Source organism: Triturus cristatus, chromosome 7 (assembly GCF_964204655.1).
Source record: "Triturus cristatus chromosome 7, aTriCri1.1, whole genome shotgun sequence".
NCBI classification, from domain to species: domain Eukaryota; kingdom Metazoa; phylum Chordata; class Amphibia; order Caudata; family Salamandridae; genus Triturus; species Triturus cristatus.
Window position 1 is genome coordinate 722,355,037 of NC_140590.1, and position 25,343 is coordinate 722,380,379.

Genomic DNA, 25,343 nt, shown 5'->3' on the forward strand with positions numbered 1-25,343 from the left:
ATCAGGAGGGTACCGGCTGAAGTCATCTCGACCAGGTGAGTGGATGACGTCGGACTCGGCTGTTCCTCGGACCAGGAGGCGCGGCGGCGACCAGGATGGAGGGCGAGCTGTCCCACGAAGGTATCTGCTGTCGATGATGCTGGGCCCAGGAATGGGGCAGCGGATCTTGGCAGTGGCAAACCCACGCGGTGGAGTCAAGATGGCGTCGGGAGTGGACCAGGAGGGTCCGTGGTACTCCTCTGGTGAGGGGGAGCAAGAGCCAGTCTGGAGCAACCAGACTAGTGATGAAACAATCGTGGTGCGTCGTGAAGAGGGCCACAAGCCGGTCGGCAAGTGGTCGAACAACGCGGTGAACAGCAAGGAGCGGAAGGGCCCCCACGCAGATCTCGTGGATGCTGGGGAGGCAGACTTCGGTGCTGGAGCTGCTCAAGGTTAGGGCTTCTCAAACCCTAGGTGCACTCACTCGAGGGTCCCTCGGTGGGCGTGCTAGATAAGCATCGTGCAGGTTCTGAAGATGGCCGGTCCCGCAAGTCTCGTCACACCTACGGCTCTCAGCTGGGCTGATGAGGGAGGTAAAAGGTCAGAGATGGCAGGGAACTCGGGTCTCGTCGAGCTGGGCAGTCTTGATCCGTAGGAGAGACTTACAGCAAACCGCAAGCGCTTAGGTGGTGCCTGCTGGTGCAGGGTGGCTACTCCTTAGCCACAAGGGAGAGTCTTCAGAAATAGTCAAGAGTTCCTTTCGTGGAAAGTAGTTCAAGATTCAGAATTATCCAATTTGGGAAGGGGACTCGCTCCTACCTTTATTCTAAGAAAAGGGGCTGGCCCGTGACTAGGTTCTACCTATGGGTGGAGCCAGGAGGGGGGTGGTTACACCCCTCTCCTTTGTCCGGCTTCGCCCCAGCTCAGGGGCTGGTGTGCCCCCGAAACTGGTTTGAGCCGGGCTATGCACAGTGAGCACCGGGGTGCCACTGGCAATCACCTTCCTTTCAGCCCTGCCTACCTGGGATACACAAACCCTGTCTGGGATGGTGCTAACACCGCCTTCGACAGGAAACCCTTTGTCCAAGCTCCCCTCGCTGGAAGGTCTCCCAGCAGCAGGAGGTCAGACTTGTGTCTGGTGGCAGCATCCATTTTGTGATGCTGAGGCTTGAGTCAACTTTAACCGGGGTTCAAGGTTACTTCCATGTCGTGCCCCTCTAAAAGGGGGGAACGCTAACCCCGTCGCCAGAACTGGCGAGGGGTTCGTATTCCAATTCGTATGACACCTTACTCGACATGTGTAGGTGATGCGATGCAAAAGTTAGCAAATAACCGCAAGGATTATAATGCATTTAAAAGTAGTTGGACCGCGTCACCATGGAACGGCTATTAGGACTTGGTTCCGCAAGCCGTCGACGGGCTCAGCTCGCGCCAGAGCACCGTCCCACATGATTCCCTGCACTCTGCCTTCAGGATTGATAAGGCCTGCCATAGGAGTGACTGATCGGAATCCATGTGTCCATTTTAGGGTTAGGTGTAGGAATACTACACCTACAGCAACGGGTGATTACACCACGTTGCCCCAGCTGTCGTGCAGCCAGTTGTGTCAGATTTGGGCGGCCATTCCAGGGGTGGCATAATACATGCTGCAGCTCCTGGTAGGCCCTGGGTACACCGATGCCCTGGATACCTGTGGTATGCTGAGACAGGGACTGACAAGGCGGCCCAGTTCCAATTGGTGGATGCACCTAATGTACATGTGTGTTAATTTCGAGAGAGAACAGCTAGGCTGTGGGTCTGATTGGCAGGCCCACAGCCGGGGAAAGTCGTAAACCAATGAAGCAAAAGCAAAAAATCTGGGTGATCATAGGATTGCAGACCCTACTCTCCTACACCTACCCCCACTCCTCTTGCTCGCATTTGGCTAGGGAGCTGCTGTCGCGTGTGCGGAGCCACCTGCAGAAGGGACCCGTGGCCTTGCACAGTGCTGCAGCTGTCCTACGAGACACTCTCTGGGTCAGACCCAGGTGCCTGTGAATCTGTACTTTGTCACCCATGGAATCGGAAGTGGTATGGCGGGCAGACTGAAATATTACACACAAAAGAACCACCAAGTGAAAAAACTATAAAGATATTCATTCAGCACATTACGCACAATGTTCATGTTAAGTCAGCCTAGTATTGGACATACACAAAAATGTGACGGGATATCCTCACACACCACCAGGTGTCATGCGTCATCATAGGACTCCCCTCGCTCTTCAAAAACCCTATTTGATGAAGAGTGGGCCTACACCCTGGAGTCAGTGAGGCACTTCTAACTATGGGTCTATGAAAATAAAGTAAAATTCAATGTGGTACACCAATATGACCGTAATATGGGATGGGGAACCACTTGGTAGTAAAAATATAGTGTGGGGAAAAGGGGAACTAGTACACCATTACCACTCAAACCGTCAACATGTTTCTGCCTGTTGGCTCAAAATAGTCCATGGTATTTGTCAGGACGGAACATATGTTATGTTAGTCCGATCTATAGCACGCACAGCTACTCAAAGAGTGTCCTGACACGAGCCCAGTGGGGAGAGGCGAAAAGACCGCTAGATGAAAAGAAAAGTCTTCAGACTTTTCCTAAAGTGTTTGGAGTTCTGGATACTGCGAAGGTTCAAGGGAAGCACATTCCAGGCAGAGGCGGCTATAAAAGCAAGAGAACTCCCTCCAATTCTCTTGAAGCGGAAGCGTGGGACGTTCGAGAGAAGCTGCGCCGCTGAATGCAGCTGTCTAGCGGGAACATAAAACCTAAAGCTCTTTCTCAGATAGGCCGGACCATGTCCGTACAGAGCTGAGTGAGCCAAGGCAAGGGCTTTGAACTTGACTCTTTGTATCACAGGTAACCAGTGAAGGTCCCGCAAGTGTTGCCTTATGCTTCTTCTAATAGGGATGTTAAGGAGAGTCCTTGCCGCTGTATCTTGGACTACCTGCAATCTGTTCAGAAGACATCTCGGAAGGCCTACGTACAGGGCATTGGCATCGTCAATGCATGATGTAATCATGGCACGAGTCACCATTTCCCTGGCTGATTTAGGGAGAAGTGGTAGAAATGTTCTTAAGCGACTTGAGTGTGCCGAAGCACTGCCCAGCAAGCTTCTTTATCTGAGTGGAAAAGAGAAGTTTCTCGTCAAAACATATCCCAAGGTTTTTTGTAGGTTGGCCCTCGGAGGTAGGCATGAGATATTCCGCCGGCCTGAGTGATTTCTGGAACTGAGGGGGGAATTTCCGAACAGAAGGCTCTCTGATTTGTCCTCCATGCACTTTAATTGTGCAGAGGAAAGCCATTGGAAGACGGCCATCAGACATGATTTGTCTAAAGAAGTGGAGGAGTCACCTTTCTTCCATGTGAAAGGGAGCTGGGTATCAGCCGCATAAGCGATGATCTTAGCTCCCAGCTCCTCCGCCAACTGGATCAGGGGCGTGACATATATATATTGAAAAGAAGGGGGCTCAAGGTGGGCCCTTGAGTTACGCCTGTGGTGACAGTCTGAGGAGAGGAATAAAAAGGAGGGAGACAAACTTGTTGCATACATTGACTGTGTATGCTACTGTTTGGTAGTGAGTCCTTTGTCACCACCTCATGTTCTCTAGTCCCTAGGCACCCTAACATTGGGTCATCTGGGCCCCCTGCAAGTGGGCTAATGCACCCTGTAGCAACACATACATCAAGGTGCTTTCCTCGTTCGGTCACCTACTGCTCTCAGATCCTTCCTTCTGATGATCTAGGGAGACTGAACTGTCTAAAGACGTGGTGCTCCACACACCAAACTACTGCATCGTTGTAGGAGCTGCCTATCCTTGGGGTTCTCCGTGGGGAGGCGACCACTTGCGTGTACCTGGCACATCTGGACTGCGCGTCCTGCGGCACCTGGGTTGGTCCTCAAGTGCTGGCAAGTGGGCCTAATATGTGGACTGACCTCCACTGTGACTGCACTGGACCCACCTGGGTGGCACCTCAATGTGCCAACCGTTTGGGCACCCCAGCCATGCCCAAAAGACACCTATTAAGGGCGCAGCGGAGCCTGGTTAATCTGCAGCCATGGGCCTACCTGATCGCTCCTTGTCTCTGGAAGACAAGTTGGATGTCTTTTTGGAGGCCGTGGAGAGGACTCCCATGTCCCTGGAGAACATTCAAGTCTCTTTGGAGAACAAAATTGAAAGCATGACAACAAACCTCAATCCTCTTTTGAAAGATGCGGAGGTGGAAAGAAGGTGGGCAAAGTGATGGCCTGCCCAATGTGGAAGGGCGTAACAACCTTTGGCAAAAAAGAAGGACGGGTCCGTAAAACCACCATGTCCGGATGAATAGAAAGGAAAGGAGGTTTGGAAGAAAGAGCCTGGAGCTCACTCACTCTTCTGGCAGAGGTGATAGCTACCAGGAAAGCCGTCTTAAGAGTGAGTAGACGCAAAGGACATGTATGAAGGGGCTCCAAGGGAGCACACATCAGTTATGTCAAGACAAGGTTTAAGTCCCACTGAGGCATTATGAATGGCACGGGAGGAAACTTGTGCGTAATGCCTTTTAGGAAACGGTTAACAACCGGGGACTTAAAAAGAGAAGGCTGATCTGGAAGCCGTAAAAAGGCAGAGATGGATGAAAGATAACCTATGATAGTGCCCAGAGCAGAGCCCTGCTGGTCCAAAGAATGAAGGAACAGAAAGACTTCGGAAAGAGGGGCAGAAAGGGGATCCACAGCCTTAGCTGTGCACCATGCCACAAACTTGTTCCACCGGCAGGCGTATACCATCTTAGTGGAGGGACGCCTGGCAGCCAGAATGACATCACAGACTTCGGGAGGAAGATCAAAGGTTGTCAATTGTCGCCGCTCAATCTCCACGCATGGAGGTGGAGGATGGACAGGTTCGGGTGGAGGACCGACCCTGCTGCTGCGACAGAAGATCCTCCCGAAGAGGCAGTTGGATCGGGGGATCGGTCGCCATGCTGAGTAGCTCGGGATACTAGTATCTTCGTGCCCAATCCAGAGCCACAAGGATGACTAGTGCCCGGTTGCGCCGAATCTTCTTCAGAACTTTGGGCAGAAGTGGTATAGGCGGAAAGGCATACAATAGACCGCAACTCGACTCGCGACGAAAAGCGCTGCCTAGCAAGTGCCGCCTTGGAAATTCCAATGCGCAGAACTGAAGACATTGCGCGTTCTCTTCGGTGGTGAATAGATCTAACCAAGGATCTCTGAACTGCTGAAAGAGACCTTGCACCACTTCCGAGTGAAGACACCATTCGTGATGCAGTACCACATGGTGTTGTACGTTAACACCTGCACCACACTTCCCTGGACAGAGGGAAGGAATGCCTACAGTGCAAGTCAGATTGCCCGAAGCTCCAACACATTGATATGGAGCCGGGACTCCGCCGGAGACCAAAGGCCTCTGATCTCCGCCTCCCCCAAGGGTGAGCCCGCCTTCAACAACCAGTCGTCGAGGTAAGGGAAGACTGACACCCCTGACCTGCGCAGATGAGCTGCAATAACCGCCATCACTTTGGTGAACACCCGAGGGGCGCTGGTAAGGCCGAAGGGGAGCACGGCAAACTGAAAATGCTCCTTGCCTACCATGAACCGCAGGTAACGCCGGTGGGCCGGCAGAACGGGGATGTGAAAATATGCGTCCCGCAAGTCCAACGCTACCATCCAGTCTCCAAGGCAGCCAGGACCTGAGCCAGAATCTTCCGGAGGAAGCGATTGACGTTCCGGAGGTCCAAGATGGGGCCTCCTTTGTCCTTCTTGGGGACCAGAAAGTAGTAGGAATAACAACCACTCCCTACTTCCGGTACAGGAACGCACTCGATGGCCCCCTTGGTCAAGAGGGGCGTGACTTCCTGCTGGAAAAGTACCAAGTGATCCCCCGACATGCGGTGGTACCGAGTTGGCATGGCTGGAGGGGAGGACTAAAAGGGAAGGGAGTAACCCCTGCGGATGATCTGCAACACCCACTTCTCCGATGTGATATCACGCCTGTGGGGGAGGTGGTGGCGGATCCTGCCACCCACCGGCGTGGGCTGCTCCACAAAGCTCGGATTAGGAAGGTTTGGAGGTAGAAGCAGCGGAGGTGGACTGACCCCCACGCTGATTCCCAGACCCACCCCTGTGGAAGCCGCATCCGCGCTGAGGCTGGTTCTGCACAGGCTTGCTGAAGGAACGTGCCAGGGCGCCCCTTCCGTGGCTACGAAAGGAACGAAAACCAGGAGTGGTTGGGCTCTTTGCAAAATGACCCAAGGACTTGGCTATGGCTCGCGAGTCCTTAAAACGCTCCAGTGCACTGTCGGCCTTATCGTCACGCAGGCGAGTGCCATTAAAGGGCATGTCCATAAGCGAGATCTGGACATCGGGCGAGAACCTGGTAGATCGCAACCAGGTGTGGCAATGCAGCGCCACAGTCATAGAAATCGCCCTACCCAGTGAGTCCGCGGTGTCCAAACCACACCGAACGACGAACTTAGCCGCATCTTTAACCTCAGCAACAGCTTGGGACAACACAGCGTGGATCTCCTCAGGACACTGAGGCAACACCTGCGCAACTGTATCCCACACCACGTGGGAATAGCAGCCTAATAAGCAAGCGGTGTTCACTGACCACAGCCCCAAGCTGGCCGAAGAGAACAATCTCTTACAGAACTGCTCCAGCTTCTTAGAGTCCTTATCCTGCGGGCCGTAGGAAAAGCACTCTGTGACATCGAGGCTTGGATGACCAGGCTCTCAGGTGTAGGATGAGTGGTCAGAAAAGTGGGGTCAGCCGGCGCCGGGCGGTGACGCCTGGCGACATTCTTATCCACAGGGGCCCTTGTGGCTGGCCGCGACGAAGTGCCCAACAAGAGGTCAGTGAGGGCGCCGTTAAAGGGGAGCAGGGGCTCCGACGAAGTGGACGCCGTCTGGAACACCTGAATTGAATTGAAATTAGATTTATATAGCGCATGGCTACCCTGAGGCCTCCCAGCGCTGGAGTGAGGAGATTAGTTTTGAGGGCCACCGTAGGAAGATCGAGGTTGAGGACCTCTGCTGCCCGATGGAGCACCATCGTGTAGGAGGCACCCTCCTCCAGGGTAGGCAGGGGAGAGGCAAACCCCGGGTCAGAAGAGACGTCGAGGTCACCGGTGTCCTCCAAGTCGTCCAATCAGTCCTACTCGGAGTCACACTGACGGGCAAGAGGGTCCTCGGACCCCTCCCAGTCATCCTCAAACTCTGTTGCATGGGGAACAGACAGCGGCAGCAGAGGTGGAGCCAGAGAAGGAACATACGGTGTCGGAACCAGCACCGGGAACAGCGCCAGCCGTGGCCGAGCCGGCACCGTGTCCCAATGCGGAACCCAGGTAGGAACAAAATGGTCCTGGAACCGGGGCAAGGGCAGGACAAGCGGCACCCATGGTAGCGCCAGAGGCGGAGCCGAGGGTGACGCCGGAGCCGGTAGCGCTGGACCTTGTGGCGCAGGAGTCAACGGCGCAGGATCCTGTGGCGCCTAAGCTGGATCTGCCGGCGGCCCCACAGGATCCGCACACCGGACCCCAGGGCCTGAAGGCGCACCGGCGGGAGCCTGAGGCCTAAAAAGGCAGTCCAAGGTAGCAAGAAATTCTTGTACCTGTTCGGGAGTCGCCGACAGACCCGGGTAAGGCGGGTAGGTCAAAGGACTCCCAGGCTCCAAAGGAGCCGCAGGGGCAGAACCCCTGTCCCCCCGTCCGCATCCAAGGACCGACAGGGGGACATCGGAGAGCGAACTCGCTTCTTTTTTTTATTTTTTATGTCGTCGCTTACCCGAATCTGAGGGTGAAGACTTGGAGCCCGAGGAGTGACGACTGTGGCCGTGCGAGCGTTCTCGGGAACAGACCCGGGACCTGGAACGGCGCTGGGTCTAGTGCCAAACCTCCAGCAGCTTCTGGCACCATTCCCTCAAGGCCTTCGGGGCCATGGCCCGACAGTCCCGGCAGGACCTGGAGTCGTGGGCGGTCTCCAGGCAGTAGAGGCAAACATTGTGGGGGTCCGCCACTGACATATTGCGACGGCAGGCCCCACAAGACTTAAATCCAGGCATCCCTACATGCACCAAGGAGAAAAGGAGACAAAAAGTCTCAAAAAAGGGTAGTCAAAAAGTTACTAAGGTACGTGATCTAACCGGATCTGCGCTTGCCGGCGCGGAAAAAGAAAGAACTGACATCAGCGCGCATGGGTGGTGCCTAAGTGGTCTACATGACATCATCTCGGTACTTACGACGCCAGCGACGGACACGGAGCCGCATGACGCCACCTACTGACACGCACGGGTACTGCTAGCAAAACCTTTCGGATCCAGTCTGACGCCTGGGGATTATTCTAAGGTAAGGAATCTAACACTAACGTGTCTCTTTCAGATACGGATAATAAGGAGGAGGTCAACATGAGCACCCTCAGATGTGGAAGATAGAAGAGACTCGGCAGAGTGCCAAAGGGCAGAAGTAGCCCTAGCCAAGACACACACTGTTTTGAATGATCGAAGTGCTGCGCTGGTGGAGGCGAAAATATTACGACCACACGACTCCAGCCATCTGGACTACCGGGAGGGAGGAAGCAGCAGATGAGGCAAGGAAGGAAAAGCAGCTAGCAGAACTAACCCCTGAACGTCTGGCTGAATGAATAAGCAAACGATCGTTTGGAGCAGGGCAGTAGCGGTGCATGATAGAACGAGCCTCCAGATCATCCGATGCCGGCCGAGCCCAGGTGCCCAGAAGGGCATCATAAAGAGAAGCTTCGAAAGGCAGAAGCGGCTCTACATTCCCCGAACCGTGGTGGAGGACATCCAACAGACAGTCAACAGACAGAGGTACTGAAGGGGGCTTCATACTCAGAATGCGGGTGGCCATGGAGACAACTCTTAGAAATTCCGCACCAGCCTCGGTAGCCCTCCGAGGAGGGGACAACAACTCATCTGGGGGTGAGGGCTGTAAACTCAGCCTCCCACCCCAAGGAGGGCTTCCGATGAACGTAGGATGAGCCCAATGTCCAAATGAAGGAAGCCCCATGGACGAATAAGGGTCCTGATGGGGTTCCTGAGGAGGCGGAGAATTCGCCAGAGCCACAAATTCCAAGGGGAGGGGGGGGGGGGGGGAGGCAATGACGGATAAGGCATTGCCGGACGTTGGGGTGACGCCTAACTCCCCCCGGAGGCCTCCGGATTGGAGTCGATGATCTGGCGTCAAGGCGGCACCAGGATGTCCTCGGTCGGTGCCGACTCTGCCTCGTCCGGTGCCGACACAACCTCAATAGGCTTCGGCTCTGAAGAAGGGAATGGTGCTGGACTGGCGCCGACCCCGCCTCGACCACAACAGGCTCCGACTCTGAAGTAAGAGACGGAGACAGAGTTGGGGAGGCATGGCTTCGGCGCAGAACCGGCACCGGCTCGGCCTCCGAAAAGGCAACCACCCGTCCGGAAGTCGAGGAGGGCTCAGAGCCAAGCTGCGAGCACCAGCAACTACCTGTGACGCCAAAGGGAGCCCCACAGGACTATGCGGCGCGGTAGGGGAGCTATGGGTCGAAGAGGGGGACACAGCCGCGCCCTGACAACGCCATATCTCCATCATCCCTAGAGGCAGGGGGTTCAATCAGCGCCGGGGGCGAACCCACCGGAGACCCCGCATGTAGCGGAGGGTCCGAGGACACCCCAGGGAGAGGAGGGGACCCAAGGGAGGCCTGCAAGGCTGCGGCATAGGCCACCATTTGGGTACGAGTGACCCCCATGCCCGGAAAAAGCAGATAGTGGAGGGAGGAATCCCAGGGGCGCACGTCCAAAGAGATCCGGGAACTAGTGCCCCCGACATCAGAAGGAAGGGAGGTCGAGGACCTTGGCGACATGCGCTGGGACTTACCGGGAAGGGGCGAGCAACACACATGGGAACCAGACGGCGACCGACGCCGCAAACGGAACCCACTGCCTCCGGGACCTGTTGTTGAAGAGGAGAGGAGGCCAGGGGCCGTGTCGACTCCGACCAGGACAGGCGGGCCGAAAGTAACTTCATACGGTGCTCCCGCCAGGACTCTGGCTTGAGCTGTTGGCAGGCGTCGCAATCTGTTGAGTCGTGGTGTTCGCCCAGACACCACATGCAGATAAGGTGTGGGTCCATCGCGGACATTTGGCGCGAACAGGAGGTACACGTTTTAAAGCCCGAAGGCATCGCACACTATTTCAGACACAAAGGCGTCAAAAGGGGCCTGAAAACAGGCCAGAGGAACTGCTTACTCTGGATCCGCGTTGCACACGGAAAAGAAGGAAACTGACGTCAGCACGCCTGGAGGGACTTATATGACCTTGCTGATGTCACGTCCGTGGACAACGTCAGGGCGAGGTCGTGTGGCGCCGTCCCCCAGCACGCAGAGGTGCTGCTACAGAAAAATTCTGGATCCAGTCTGACGCCTGGGGATAATTCTAAGTTAAGGAATCTGCGGCTAGATGTCTCTATCAGATATTGTTATTCATTGTTCGCTGTTATTATTCGCTGTTGCTCAGTGGTTTAGTGTTTAGTTTCTTAGTGGTTTATTCTTGTATGGCAATAACTCATCTGCTTCTTCCATGTTTTTAAAATATGCAATTGTAACACCTAAGCATCACAATACTTGAAAGAATGTCTGTGGATTTTCCCAATAAGAAAGCTATGCCATAACCTCCGCCAAAAAAAAACAATGAAATCCTTTTAAAAAGCATCTACCAGCTCCTAGTATAGTCTATGTTGGAATTCCAAGTCTTGTGCATCAAGTACAAGGCTTTCTAGGAACAAGACGCCAATGTACCTTCATAAACTGACTGTTGTTAGACCCTGCTATCAGACATGGCATACAATATGCTAAAAAAAATTCAGACAGTAAACATTTGGGATAAGGTCCTTCGACATATGGAAGCCCTAGACTTTTAAAACAAGTGCTCTCAAAATATTGCTGAAATCTAAAACTTCAGAGTAAGCCTTTCACTGAAGAACAGTACCGTGGGACACAACAGCAGCTGAATAGTCTGGCATGAAGCTCCAATTGCCCAATACCTTAGATATACCCCATGTCTTCCATTTCTTGCTCCCATTCAAACACTTTCACAGTCTCAATAACATGCTTATAATAAGGCAGCAAGTCCTAAGTCAAACCACCTCCTCAATGTGCTACAGGTGGTATTCATTGACTCCAGACAAATTAACACTAAATGTCCATCGATATACGCAATAAAGAATTGATGTCCTCTTTACAAGTAAGGTGTTCAGGTGGAGCAGAATTACCTTATGGACCAAGCGGGCAAAATGCCCCTCCCGGCGAACCGTAAGTTACAGGCAATAAGTTACTTACCTGTAATCCTAGTTCACTTCTAGGGGTATCCTCATCAAAGTCATAAGCACTTCAATATTCCCGCCCATGCGTGGGGACCCCAGAAAATATACAAAAATGATATATGAAAACATATTTACAGCTCTATTTATATACATTTTAAAAGAATCAATGCAGCCTCCCAGCAAAACCAAACACATAATAGGCTAAGCAATGTTGTGAGACCTTGTCTTTGCACATACACAAACAAACCAGGAAGACCAAAAGACACTTGAACTGCTTTTAATGAACAGCAGAAAAGTAGCCCTGCAAAGAAAAAGGCAGGCAGTGTTAGTCCATAGGCTGCATTGAAACTTCAACAGCATAGAAAATGAAAGCAAATGTAGAAGCTCAAAAACGAGCACGGTGCCTTTAACGCAGCCATGATCCCTAGCTTCCCATCATGCCTCAGGGGTGACAGTTAGATCAGTTGTTCTTTGCGGAGATCGGGAGCTCATGGCACAAAGAGATAACATAATTTTGGAACATTTGCCCGGGAAGATGGGTGGGTTGCTTATGACTTTGATGAGGATAATCCCTGGAAAAGAACTAGGATTACAGGTAAGTAACTTATCCTTCTCTTCCAGGGGATCCTCATCAATAGACATAAGCACTAGAATCGAGTAGCATGCCCATCCCCTCTTCCCGCAGGTAAATGAGTACCATAAATGACAGTAACATCGAAGAATCACTTCAAATGACTTTAGCATGGAAATAAATTCCTCAAGGAGTCCTGGCATACTTGAGTATCTGCTCTGGAATAAGATTTGAGTCAATAGTATCTTGTGAAAGTATGTACCGATTTCCAAGTGGCTGCTTTGCAGATCTCAGCCATCGGTATATTGTGTAGAAAAGCTACAGTAGCTGTTTTCCGCCTAGTATAATGCGCTTTGGGAAACGTGAGAAGGGGTTTATTTGTCAAATGATAAGCCAGCTTGATGCAAGACACTACCTGTCTGGAAATGGAACGCTTGGAGGGTGGGAAACCTGTTCTGATGGAACCATAGTTTAGAAATAACTGATCAGACTTCTTAATGGTATTAGACTTATCGAAGTAGAATTTCAGAACTCTTTTAAGGTCTAAGGAATGGAGAGACCTCTTTGCTGGCTTGGATGGATTGGAAAAGAAAGAAGGTAGTGAGATACATTGATTGACATGTAAATCCGACACCACCTTCGGAAGGAAGGATGGGTGAGTTCTTAAAACGGTGTACGATTGTTTGGAACAGAGCGCCTGAATCTCGCTTACTCTACGAGCTGAAGTAATTGCCACCAAAAAGGCGGCTTTCCATGTCCAGTGCTGATGGGTCGCTTTGTGAATAGGCTCAAAAGGGGGACCCATAAGCTTAGAAAGAACCAGGTTCAACTCCCAAGGAGGCCATACAAGGAGGAAAACTTTCTTTAAACCCTGAAGAAAATCCTTAACCACCTGGAGCTGGAAGAAAGAATGTTGATTTGGAGACTTTCTGTAATCCATAATGGCAGCCAGGTGTACCCCAATGAAAGTAAACTTTAGACCCGACTTGGCTAAATGCAGGAAGATTGGGCAAAATTACCTCTTCTTGCCCCATGGTAGGCTGGAAACCATTACGTATACAGCACAAATAAAACCTTTTCCATTTAAAAGAATAGGAATGTCTTGTGGAAGGTCTTTTGGACTCCCTCAATATGTTCATACAGTCCTGAGGAAGGTTTAGGTGGCCGTACCGGAGGACCTCAGGAGCCATGCTGCTAGGTTCAACGAGGGAAGGTTGGGGTGATGGATCCTCCAGTTCATGTTGGACAGTAGGTCCGGTCTAAACGGAAGCCTCCTGTGTGGACACTCCGAGAGATGGAGAAAGTACGGGTACCACCACTGCAGTGGCCAGTCTGGTGCTATGAGAATCATCCTCATCCTGGAGAGTGTGAGCTTGGTTGTGACCTTCGGGATGAGAGGAAGAGGCAGAAAAGCATAAACAAAGATCCCTAAACCGTCGATCAAAAGGGTATTCCCTATCGATCCTGGTCAGTAAAACCTTGACGGGAAGGTATGGCATTTTTTGTTTGACTCGTCCGCAAAGTGATCGATGGTTGGATGACCCCATTGTTGAAAAATGTCCGCCACCACTTTGTCGTTTAAAACCCTGTCTTGTTGATCGTCGAAGTGACTACTTAAAGAGCTTGCCTGAGAATTGTGCTCCCCTGGCAGATTGACTGCTGTGATTGAGAGCTGCCTGGCCAGGAGCCAATGCCAGATGGCCTGAGCCTCCAGAGACAGTGGGCAAGAGCAATTTCCCCCCTGCTTGTTTGGGTAGTACATGGTGGTCGTGTTGTCCGTCTGTACTAATATGGACTTAGACTGTATGGAGGGGTAGAACGCCTTGAGGGCTAGATGCAATGCCCGTAGCTCCAGCATGTTTATATGACCTCCTACCAGGAGATTTTTTCGATGAGTCTACCATTGGATGGAAGATCTCGCGGTATGGGAAAGAAGAATCCATTCGTGCCAATGTCTGATCCCATTTGTCTTCCAAGTCCTGCTCTGTCTGGCGTTGAGGACTAGAACAATGGAAGATGCCATCGACCCCAGGAGCGATGCACCTGCTGAACTGAGGGCTGATGAACTTGAAGAAGAAGATTGCACTTCAGATTGATTGAGAATAGTCTCTCCTCCAAAGGAGACACTTTTCCTGTGCTGTAGTCCCGAGTAGCACCCAGGTAGTGAATTCTTTAAGTGGCTGATGGTTGCTTTCTCCATATTTACATGAAGGCCCAAACGTTGTAGCAAGTTCAGACAGATTCGATAGTGGACTTTCACCGTCTGAGGAGATGAGCTTTTTAAAAGCCAGTCGTCGAGGTATGGATAGACGAACATACTTGGGAGGAGCCACCTGGAAGAGAGATGAACAGAAGGAGATTGTGTAGGAGGAACAGTGATCTGCGGAGTGGATTTCTGCACTCACCGTTCTGGAGACAGAGAAGAGGAGCTTCTCGACAGAGATAACCTGTGGAGATCCTGCCCTCGACACTGAAAGTTCCGAGTCGTTTGATGCAGAGCGGTGTCTCACCGAGGTCGGATGATGTATTGACTTCGATAGCTGTGAGTGTCTCGACATCGAGCGGCTATGCGCCACTAAGATCTGTCGAAGATCTTGGCCTCGATGTCAGCCGTGTAGACTCTTTCTGCTTTGATGTTGACCGATGCCCCATCAACGGAGACTTGTCCTTCAACATCAGAAGAGGAGTACCCAATGAAGTACCAAGCCTCGACATCGTACGAGGAGAAGGTGATGGGGAGAGTCTTCTCGATGTTGAACCTCTTGGCACCATTAATCTAGGCCTTGACGTTGAGCGCCGTCTCATGGGCTGCAACGGAGGAGTCTGCCTCAACATCGAACCCTTTCTCGACATCGCAGATGAACTGGGCCTCGACGTTGAGCGCCATCTCGTGGGCTGCAATGGAGAAGTTTGTATCGACATCGATGTCGAACCCTTTTTCGAGGTCGTAGATGATCTATGCTCAACGTTGACAGCTGCCTAGATGACGGCAACGGAGGACTGTGCCTCAATGTCAAACGCCGTAACAACGAGGGGATCTACATGTTTCAGCCACGTCGACCCACGAGGTGCTGGGGGTCACGTAACTGGTTAGCATGGAGGAGACTAGTTCGTTATCGGAATTAACCAGACAAATCGCTCCACCAACTAAGAACAGCCATGCACCACCACCCACAGAACCGAGAAAGAGCTATCTATCTACCAATCCTTTCCGAAAGGATTGATCGCTCTTTCTCGACTTGGCTGAGACATGTAGACCCCCTCGTCTAACAATAAGCAGTTTAAATCAATACTGCTTTTGCACTGTCTTTTAATCCTGTCAGTGGGAGCAAGCTATTAAAGGATCTTTTTGTTCCGACTAGGCAGTTTTAATCTTCACCACTTCACATTTTTGCTGTAAAATATTTTTTGCACTGCACTCTTACATTTCCTCTTCTAGCATCTCTCATCTGTGGGATTTAGTATATCCGTGATAGAATAAATATCCCAAAAGCATCCCCGAGCTCCTTCCTCTCAGGGAGGGAGTTGTAGCCCTTGGTGAGACTAGGTTTTCCCACCAAGAGGATATACCCAGATGATAAAGCATGCCACCTCTGGTGGGTGAGGGTATTCATCCTGAAAGGGATCTTTCCCATATTATGTGAGACTCTTGTCTGTCACTCCACATACTCACGATTGACATTACAGACCCAAGGATACGTTTGTGTTGAACATGTAATTTATAGGGGATATTTTCCTTTTAAGTCTTTAAACATATTTTCCCCTGGACCCTCCCCCCACTGTTTTGTGTTCTGTATTATTGATGAGGATCCCCTGGAAGAGAATGCTTTGTGAACATACAGTAGAGGGTCCGCTTAGCTGCCTGGCAAACGTCTAGGACAAAGACTACGCATGGCTACCCAGTGATAGCAGCTTTGACCCTGGTAGAAAAAGCATGTAGTCCTTTCGGAAAACATATTTTGCCCAATGCGTAGCAGATCTTAATGCACAGCATGATCGAGCAGGAGATGGTTCTCTTCTGCACTGCCATGACTTTTTCACTCCAGAAAACCCCCACAAAGATGTGATCGTCCACTCTGTGGTCTTTGGTACGATCTATGTAGAAGCTCAGCGCTCTCTTGGGATCCAAGTGATAATATTTCTCCTCATGCTATACTGACGTGAAACAGTGCCACAATGTTTGTAAGGAAGGATGCCTGGGTCCTCAAAACAAGTTTATCTGGGAAGAAAGAAAGAAGCATGTAGTGGATTGACACAAAGGGCCTGAAGCGCATTCACAAGTCATGAGTTGACAGCAATGAGGAACAGTCTTGATAGTAAGGAGCTGTAAAGGACAGAGGAGAAGTGACTTAAATGGAGTGCACATCAGATAACCTCATCACAGCCGGTGATTTAAACAATGAGGGCTGATCTGGCCGTCAAAAGATAACTCTTAACTGTGCTCAAAGCAAAGTCTAACCAGACTAGAGACCAAAATTAATAACAGACCGTAAGATAACCCCGGGAAGGGGTCAAATTAGCTAGGGCTGCACCAAGTCACAAATTTGTAACAACATCACATTTCGTTGAGGGAGTCTGGTTGCCTAGATGACATTAACCTCCTCCAGAGGAAGGTCAAAGGGGTTCAGCTGTCAGCACTCAATCTCCAAACATGAAGGTGGAGATTGCGGAGGCTCGGCTGCAAAACCCTGCCTTGTTGTTGCGACAACAGGTCCTCCTGGAGAGGCAGCCTGAACAGAGGACATATGCTTAATTCTTAGACTTTTGGATATCATAGTCTTCGTGCCCAATCCGGAGCCACTTGGTGTCATGGAACTGACGCCTTGTGAGGGACCTCGGACTGACGTTATTTCAGGAAACCCAGGATTTAACAGTCTTGGTCTGCCAGAGGTAAAGGTGACCCCTATCAAAGGAAACTGACATTTGATAGCACCTAGGCAGATGGTGCTTTCTAGAAAGAACCTCGAATGGCAGAAAAAGCCAGAGGGTAAAAAATCTCTAAAGTGCCAGCAAAGCTCCAGGCGGAGGGGAAGGATATCCCAAAGAAATGACAACACCTCCGAGAAACAGGAGTAGACTGGAAAGAGCAGAAGAATTCTGGAATTGGAGCTACCAAAGTACTAGGGGGGAAACCTCTGGAGCGGTTCCATAGACTCCAAGAACAGGACCGAGAGCAGGCCTCTGAACAATCCAGTACAAAATCCAGAACAAAATAAAGTTTTGCCCTGTGTTCTCTGATGGCTGTCAGTCTAATCGATGCATAGTTACCGCAGGGCATGGATTCATGGCTCGACCCCAAGCACCACAGTCACACCTGTTGGGGATCTGTCACAGACATTTGTTTGCGACAGTCGCTAAAGGGTTTGAAACACATCATTTTAGTGGGTGACATCCCTTGCACACTATAAGAAATTTTGTGAAACTACCAAGGTATGTGTCCCAGAGAGATAAGAGGGTACTTCGAATTAGAGGCACCTATATAGGCCTTGCATGTCACTTTCAGAGCAAAAACTCTTTCATGCGCAGGTGTAAGTCACCATCTTCTGGCGCGCAGGGGTACTGTTGAAAACTTCCTGGATCCAGTCTGACGCCCAGGGAATATTCAAAAGGCGAGGAATCTGTCGCTAGAAGTCTATATCAGAAATTGATGCAATTTTACCATGCCACAATACAATTTGGAATGAGGGCCTATGAGTAGCCATAAGATCACATGTATAGCACTTTATGGAACACAGACATTTAGTTTGGAAAATAGACCGTTTTCATGAGCCACCTCCATGTGTATTACATGGATGTTATCTGCCTCCAGTTTTGAATGGACACATGGAAACACATTTTTGTGAAGCTGTAAAGTGATACACTCACACACACACATTTAATGACGCTGCAAAGAGACTCTTTCCAGGTTTATGGTTTATCACCTGTATTTCTGGACTTATAACTGTAGTTGCAACAATATTCTCCCAGGTGTCCCTGCTCCGCTTGGTGGAGAGTGTGCCATCAAAGCCAACGGGCCCTGTAGTAGAAAAAAAGGGAGAAGGATACAAATAAACTGCATTGCTGAACACAGGGAAAAGAGTATAGTTTCGTAGAGTGGAGTGAAAACATGTCAGGGGTAAAAGGGTGTCTAAGACTCACAATGTTACGTGAAAGAGGCCAATAGCCAATTAAAAGGTAGAGAAACACCGAAAGATCTGGTATGTACCATTTGGCAAAGTAAAATGAGACTCCTGGTGCACACTTTTGTGCAACACCCACGAACTTCATCAAGGTACACCCTCCTGGTGTGTATCCTAAGTAGCTGCATTAGGGGAACTTCATTGAAATGGTGAAACAAACCTACTGTTGTCAAACAAACTTAAGTGGGAAATGGGTATATCAGTAAGACATGATGGAAATGTGAGTGCTTCTTGATTTTTACATGGTTGGTTACTTCTACTGCAGCTTTTGAAAGTGAACTGTCTCACCCAAACCGTTGTTTTAAAATACAGAGGGATGTCCACCCGAGAGTTTTTTAGGATGTAAGGGCACACTAACAATATGTTAAATTTGTAAGACAGTAGCAAAGACTGATAGATTGCACTGACAAAACCTGAGTTGTATAACTGCAAATAAAAGAAATAACTGTAAGCTATTGCTGTCCCTTAAGAGCTTCACCTTAGAAATATTTCAACATACAACTATAATTTCTGAGCCAACCCCATTCACCAATCCTTGCAGCTGTCCCTTGAATATGTCTGAGTTGGACTCACACACTCCAAGGTGCCACTTACTCTTGATCAATCACTACTGAAGCTTCAACAACAGACTTGGAATGTCTTAGGGGAGCCTACCTATGTGGCAGTTGCAGCAGACAAGGGCACGGAAGTGGTTTCTCAAGGAGGTCTAGAAGATACTGTGTTCCTATGCATTTATCCATGGACATTGTACTTCATGTATCATGTAAGTTATTAACACTGGTTTCTGTGATGGTATGATTTCTTAAGCAATCTTAATGAGCCATACCTACATATGTCAATATTGACCTATGTAACGGTCTGAGCACCTTATTGTCAGTGTGCATGGACGATGCTTACACTGGTTTGGATGTTGGTGAGTCTCCTTAAGCAAGCTACACAGGATATGATGGACGACAACAGTTGTCTCGTCAGCGCTCTTGCCCAGGGTGTTTTTCAGCTGATGCAGGTCCTTTTCAATATGCAGCTGCAAGAAGGTCTCTGCATTCATTACACGTGGCCTTATGGTACCCAACACAGACTAAAGAAAAAAAGTAACATATTGTCAAAAGGTTACATTGAGCAACTACTGCAGGTCTCTGCAAAAGAAAGCAATTTGCTTTGAACGTTCAACACACATTGCTTGACAGTGCGAATTTCAATCTCAGGACACTTGGGTTTATATAATGTGCTGACAGACACAATGCTTACCAACAGTTTTCTGGTTGCACCTCAACACTTTCAGTGAAGCTATTCCGCGCTCAATTTAACCCAGAGAAAAGTGCAACTAAAAGAATAAAGCCTACCAGTATCAATGGAAGCAAGAGAACAGCTGGAAAGTAAAACGCCATAGCTTTGAAAATGAATTTCTGAGTAATGCAAGAGAAATGGAAAGAAAAGAACAGAGGTGATGCAAACACTCAAATAACTTACTAGCAATAACTATAATTGGAATCTACTGCCCTCAGTTTCTGAATCGTGGGTCTTGACTTTTTGAAAGTCACAATGAGTAGGACGTGATATTCTCTTTCACATAACACTTTGCCCATACCTATAAGGAAACAAACTCAAAACAGAATTCATCTACGGGTGAACAGTAGATATGGGTGATCAACAGGTTCCAATCTACTGACAAGTTGCACAAGTTCCAGTCACATTGCAGCAAATTGATGTAATACTATTATTAACAACCAGGTTGTACACAACTTTTGCTTTTGGGCTAGACACATTCTGAGAAAGGAAGCATAAGTCATTAAAAATGGAAGTATTACCCTACTTTTCCTTTCTTCCCAAATTGGATTCATCCCCTGAACTACTGAGACCTATTTACCCCAGTGCTGAGCATTTTTTTGTTTTTTTGGAGTACTTTGAGGTTAGGCCTCTTTAACTTTTTTCCACATAAGGTATCCACAACAAATTTGTATCTTTTTTTCCCAACATCCAGGGCGTTCCTAAAGTACCCAGCATTTGTGGATTTCCCCGGAGGGGACCAAGAAAACAGGGCAAATGTAGCAAAATCTTGAGTTTTTGGGAAAAATAGAAAAAAGTGCATGTCAAAAAAGTGTCCGTTTTTGTTTTCAAAAAAGGCATCAACGAAAGCTTCGCTGTGCTAAAGTCACCATCTTCCCAGCTTTTATGAACATGCAGAGCTGAAGCAAAAATAACTTTATCGCAGTTTTTGCATTTATCAAAAAGGTAGCCCATTTTTCTATTTTTTGTGCTTTCAACCTACTTCCAGTCTGTGGTGGAAACAGAAATAAAACCCATGCGTGTTCCAGGAAAGCTTTGGATTTCTGAAAAGCAGACAACATTTGGAAATCAGCAAGGGGTCATGTGCGTAGATCCTCCAAGGTTTTCTCAAAGACACTAACTGTCAAAATGAAATAATATTAAACGTGCATACAAAAATCGAGATGCACAAGTACCAACCACAGCCAGTTTTGAAAACTATGCAACCAGGGGATTACAGGTTGGTGTGCCTTGCGTGGATCCAATGAGTTTTTCTTACCCACAATGCCGTGCAAGCCTCAAACTTTCCTTAAAATCAAGCATTTTCTTTACATTTCGTAGATGAAAACGTAGGAATCAGCAGGAATCCACATGCCTCCTGCCACCTAGCATTCACCCACCTATGCAGATAAAAACGCAGCCCTACTTGGGTGGCTGAGCCTAGTGCCTGCAACAGGAACAGTTCAAACCAAGGTCAATGCGAATCCCACTGTGGGACTCCCATTGACCCTGGTATGATCCGTTCCTGTTGAGGTCACATGGTTCAGCCGCACAAGTAGGGTAGCGTTTTTATAGGGACAAGTGGGGGAAAGCTGTGTGGTAGAAACTTTCTGGGTCTCTGCTGATTCTGAAAAACTAGGAGACACAAATGCAAAGAAAAGAAGTGATTTTAGGCAAAGTTTGAGGTTCGCCTGGCATTGTTGGAAAAGAAAGGTTGAGAGATCATCTAAAGCACACCACCCTAGACTCCCTTCGATGACTAGTTTTCTGAAATGTCAGTGTATGTAACTTTTGGGGTGTCAGAAATGCCAGAGTATAATGCAAAATCCTTTATAACCCAGAGAGAGCAGATTTGGGGCAACCTCCTCAATTGGGACAAACTTACTATCTTATCTGCTTTGGTGTCTAGTGGGCTTTATACTAGGGGTTGGCGGAATTTGCGTAGTCGCGCTACGCAAAGCTGCGCAAAAGGGTAAAAAATCTCCGCGAGCATGCAGAGTTCCGCGAACACGCAGAATTGCTTGTACAGCCCATTCACAATGCTTTTTTCCTGTTCGGGGGGAAATATCTCATAAACACGCATTTTGAAAGCGCGAACAAGCAAAAAATTCTGCGAAGCCGTGGAATTTTTGGCAATTTTGCGTAACGCAACATTACCCAAATTCCACAAGCAGAACGGAATTTACCGCCCAGGCCTACTTTTTACTCGGGAGGGGGCAGATTTGGGGCCACCTCCTCAATTGGGACAAACCCACTAGCTGCCTTGGTGTCTAGTAGGCTTATACCCCGGGGGGGGGGGGGGGCAGATTTGGAGCAACCCCCTCAGTTGGGACAAACTTACTATCTGCCCAGAGATAGACAAACAGACAATATTGCCCCTTCTAGGGCAGGTGTATGGCTCGATATCAAGGTAGGCCGCCCCATTCCTTCATTTAGCGCCATTTTGAATTTCCTGGTGTTCAGTAAGCTTTCTGTTCCCCATTGTGAAAAACGGGGGGCAAATCCCCATCTGCCCCTTGGTGAGTGAGGCAGAAAGACTGGTTTGTCCTTTTTGAAGGTTGGGGTGTCACCAATGCCAGAGTGAAATGCCTGCACCACTTTCTTTTGCCCGAAATGCAAAATCCCTGGTTTCTAGAGGGCTTTCTAAACCCTATCCTGAGGGGGCAGATTTGGGGCAACCTCCCTAATTGGGACAAACTTCCTATATGCTCGAGAGAGACACAAATACACTATGCCCTCATCTAGGGAGGGGGTATGGCTCGATAGGCCAACCCCCCTTCTTTTGTTTGCTAGGGTGCCATTTTGAATTCCCTGGCATTTCATGGGCTATCTGCCCCAACACAGGGTCTAATTGGGGGGAAACCTCCTGTCTGCTACTCGGTCGTGGGGGTGGAAACACTGGCTTATCGCTTTTGGGGTGGGGGTGTGGGCAGTGCTAGAATGCAATGCCTGCACCCTTTTGTTACCCCAAATTCAACATCCCTGTTGTCTAGTGTGCGTAATGCCCCCTTCCGCCCCCAGGAGGGGGGGCAGATCGGGGGTGAATATCCTATCCTTCCCCCGTGAGGTGGGGTTGGGCCCTGGTGGTGAAGGGCCGCAGGACTTCTAAGAGAGTGAGCGCCCTTCCTTTAAAAAAAAATACTGACTAAATGCAGTGACAGGAGAGTCTGTGTGTGGGGGGGGGGGGACAGAGAGACTGTTAAGCCCTTTTTTGTGTTGGGGGCATGGTTATTCCCATGGTGGGTAGCCTCCACACCTCTAGTGGGCTTTCTATTGGTGCCAGTTCCACCCAATTGCCTCCCAGGGTTCAGAAAGACTGTTTGTGCCATTTTGGGTGGTGGCATGGTCATACCTATGGTGGGAAGCCTTCACCCCAATGTTTTTTACCCAATGTGTTACAGGCTTTTTGGGACAGGTTTTTGCTTCAGTCGTTGCTGGCAAACCATGCATGTGCCTGTGTGTCGGAAGTCCATGCATGTCCCAGTGTTTCTGGTATTCCAGCTGATGGGCTCCTCGGTCTATTTCCTCCTCTCTTCCTCCATGCTGTCCTCAGTGGTCCTTGTTGCACCTGGCTCAAGCCCAGCCTGAGGTCTTTCCCCGCTCCTCTGGCAGTGATCCAGTTGTGCTTGTTCTGCCTTCCCAGCTCAGCTGAGACTGCTTTCTGTGTTTTTCATTCTAGCCCGTTTTGACTCTCACCACTCCCAGCTTGGCTTCCTCCCGGCCTTTCGTGGGTGAGGAGGGCTCGTGAACTGGTGAAGGAGTCGGCCACTTGCAGGGCTACCACCTGCCTCATTTCTCAATAACTGAGGCTGACGGTGAAGATTGGTAGATCGTCTGATTTGCTAAGCAATGGTTTGCTTTGCATGGAGCAGTGAAGCAGCGGATCATTCAGGGGAAAAGGAACAGGTGGGCTACATGTGGGGAGCAGAGTGTTCATTGTATGGGTGTATAGTGGTGTGGACCGGGATTTGCTTAAGCTTGTTCCAGGAATTCTCTGGTGTTGCACTCACACTGATATTTCTGATATAAAAAACAGATCACAAAAGACACCTGTAAAAAAGTACAAAAAAGGCAAACATAATCGTCACCTATATCACCAGGAAATGTGAAGGATACATCTATAATTTTGACCATTTCAGACAATTCGTCTGCACAGTCGAGGTCACGAATCCTGGGTATAAGTCCTGATTGAGAAATGCTTTCAGAAGGTGGTCACCTTATCTACGAACATTGGGCCCAGCGATTTATTCCAGACCGACTCACCAACAATTGCAAATTCTCCAACATCTGTTTCGGCCACTTCTGCTGCGGGATTCACTTTATCACAACATCCCCCTTCTTCACAATATGAATTCACTATGACAAGTGTAATCAGCACCATACCACAAAATGTGCATTCATTTATTTGTGATTCCATTTCGGACTCCACTCCTAATGCTGACTAGCAGTTGGAAATATCTGGTGCGTCTGGGGGCCTGCTCAAAACGACACAGAGTAATCTGTCGGGCAATGAATTAAATCACTCTTTTTCAAATTCCTTGAATAACTCAAGATTCTTACTAGATTTGGTAAATCTGGATAGGTTACCACCCAAAGAAATGGACCTCAATTGATGTCATGACCGGTGGATAATCGGACAATCTCACGCTCTTGGTTGCCTCCCCGGAGTATCTGGTGGCCCAGGTATCTGCACAAACACCTGCATACTTAGAGAGGCCACAGCAGTGCAGGAAGTCTCATGCCTTCATTGGTCACAGGTGGTTGTACTGGAGACAATTGCTTATTTCAAGATGGCCGCCACGTTGCCCTCACTGATCTTATCCTGGCCAAAATGGCCGATCTTTGGATACGCTTCAGTGAGGACTGGAATATCTCATGAGTGTGCTCAGCTCACAGCAGCCATCTTTACTCTGCAGGCTATTTAAGGCACGCTGGTCCCTTCTCATGCACCTGTTATTTTGCAGAGCTCTGGACAAGCAGAGGTTCCAGGTAGGATTCCAAAGTGTGGCGCAAGCTGCATTTCTCGTTTCACCAGTGCTTGGGACAGTGATCATCACTGGTAGGACAAATCTACTTTGGGGTATATGCCGTTTTCGACCATTTGAAACATATACAACAAACTGTTTCTGTGTGAAGGAACTTGGGACTTGGTCTTCAGAAGTGATTAGCTGTAGAGAGTGCAGCAGAGGACAAGCTGCCATTTTTGTTATTTGCTGTAACAGCTAAAAGACCTGTGCTATATCTCGTTATCTATGTCTGTAATGTATGTGTGACATAACACTGATGCATGCATCATATGTGAATGCATTGATAGGTCATAGAGGAGGAACAAGTTGCTTATTCGTGAAATACTAACACAAAGATCTATCGATTTATAAAGTTGGAATAAGTGTCACAAGGTACCCTTGTATATTCACAGTTGGGAACTAAGTTCTTTCCAGGGAGTAAACTAAGGTATTCACTTCTCTAAATAATGCTCTGTCGGCAGACAGTATTTAAAAATATGGAACAAACCAATTCCTATTGTGAATTTCAGTGTATTTGCTTTCCAGGTCTGCTTCCCCGCACTACCCTTCCCCCCCATCTGGCCAATCTGATACTCTGTGGACTTTTCCAATCAGAGCAAGAGCTGCCGGACGGTGGGTTTCTGGGATGTTCTGTTCCAGAGGATCCATACCCCTCATGACAGAATAACAGGCCCAAGAATTAAAAGATCCTCCTGAAAAGTGTCTACCAGAATAGCCTCCTTTGATGAGTTATGTGCTGTGCTCACTGAATTAAAATGTGAAATTACTGCCACCCAGGCTGAAACTGCCGCCTTGACAAATAGGGTCATACAAATACAAAAATACAGGTTGGAAATCCCACATAGACCCTCACCCTACTTTGATAGGAAGACCACGATCCCAGTTACCCTTCCACCTCCATCTGTTTCAATGACCATACCACCTACGATGCCCTTAGCAGCCCCAGAGTGGTTTTTCGGAGACCTGGCCAAGGTGCAAAT

At 49.2% G+C, this 25,343-nt stretch overlaps 1 protein-coding gene across 2 annotated transcripts in view; it reads right to left on the bottom strand.

Moving 5' to 3' along the window:
* Nucleotides 1-25,343, bottom strand: part of RNF213 (ring finger protein 213) — a 2,329,248-nt gene that overhangs the window by 241,101 nt on the left and 2,062,804 nt on the right. For both annotated transcript variants that reach the window (XM_085617427.1, XM_085617426.1), the window contains exons 55-56: nt 18,968-19,148; nt 17,813-17,907 (exon numbers count right to left, since the gene is read on the bottom strand). In XM_085617427.1, the coding sequence (XP_085473553.1) occupies nt 17,813-17,907; nt 18,968-19,148 (276 nt within the window). The remainder of the gene's footprint in view (nt 1-17,812; nt 17,908-18,967; nt 19,149-25,343) is intronic.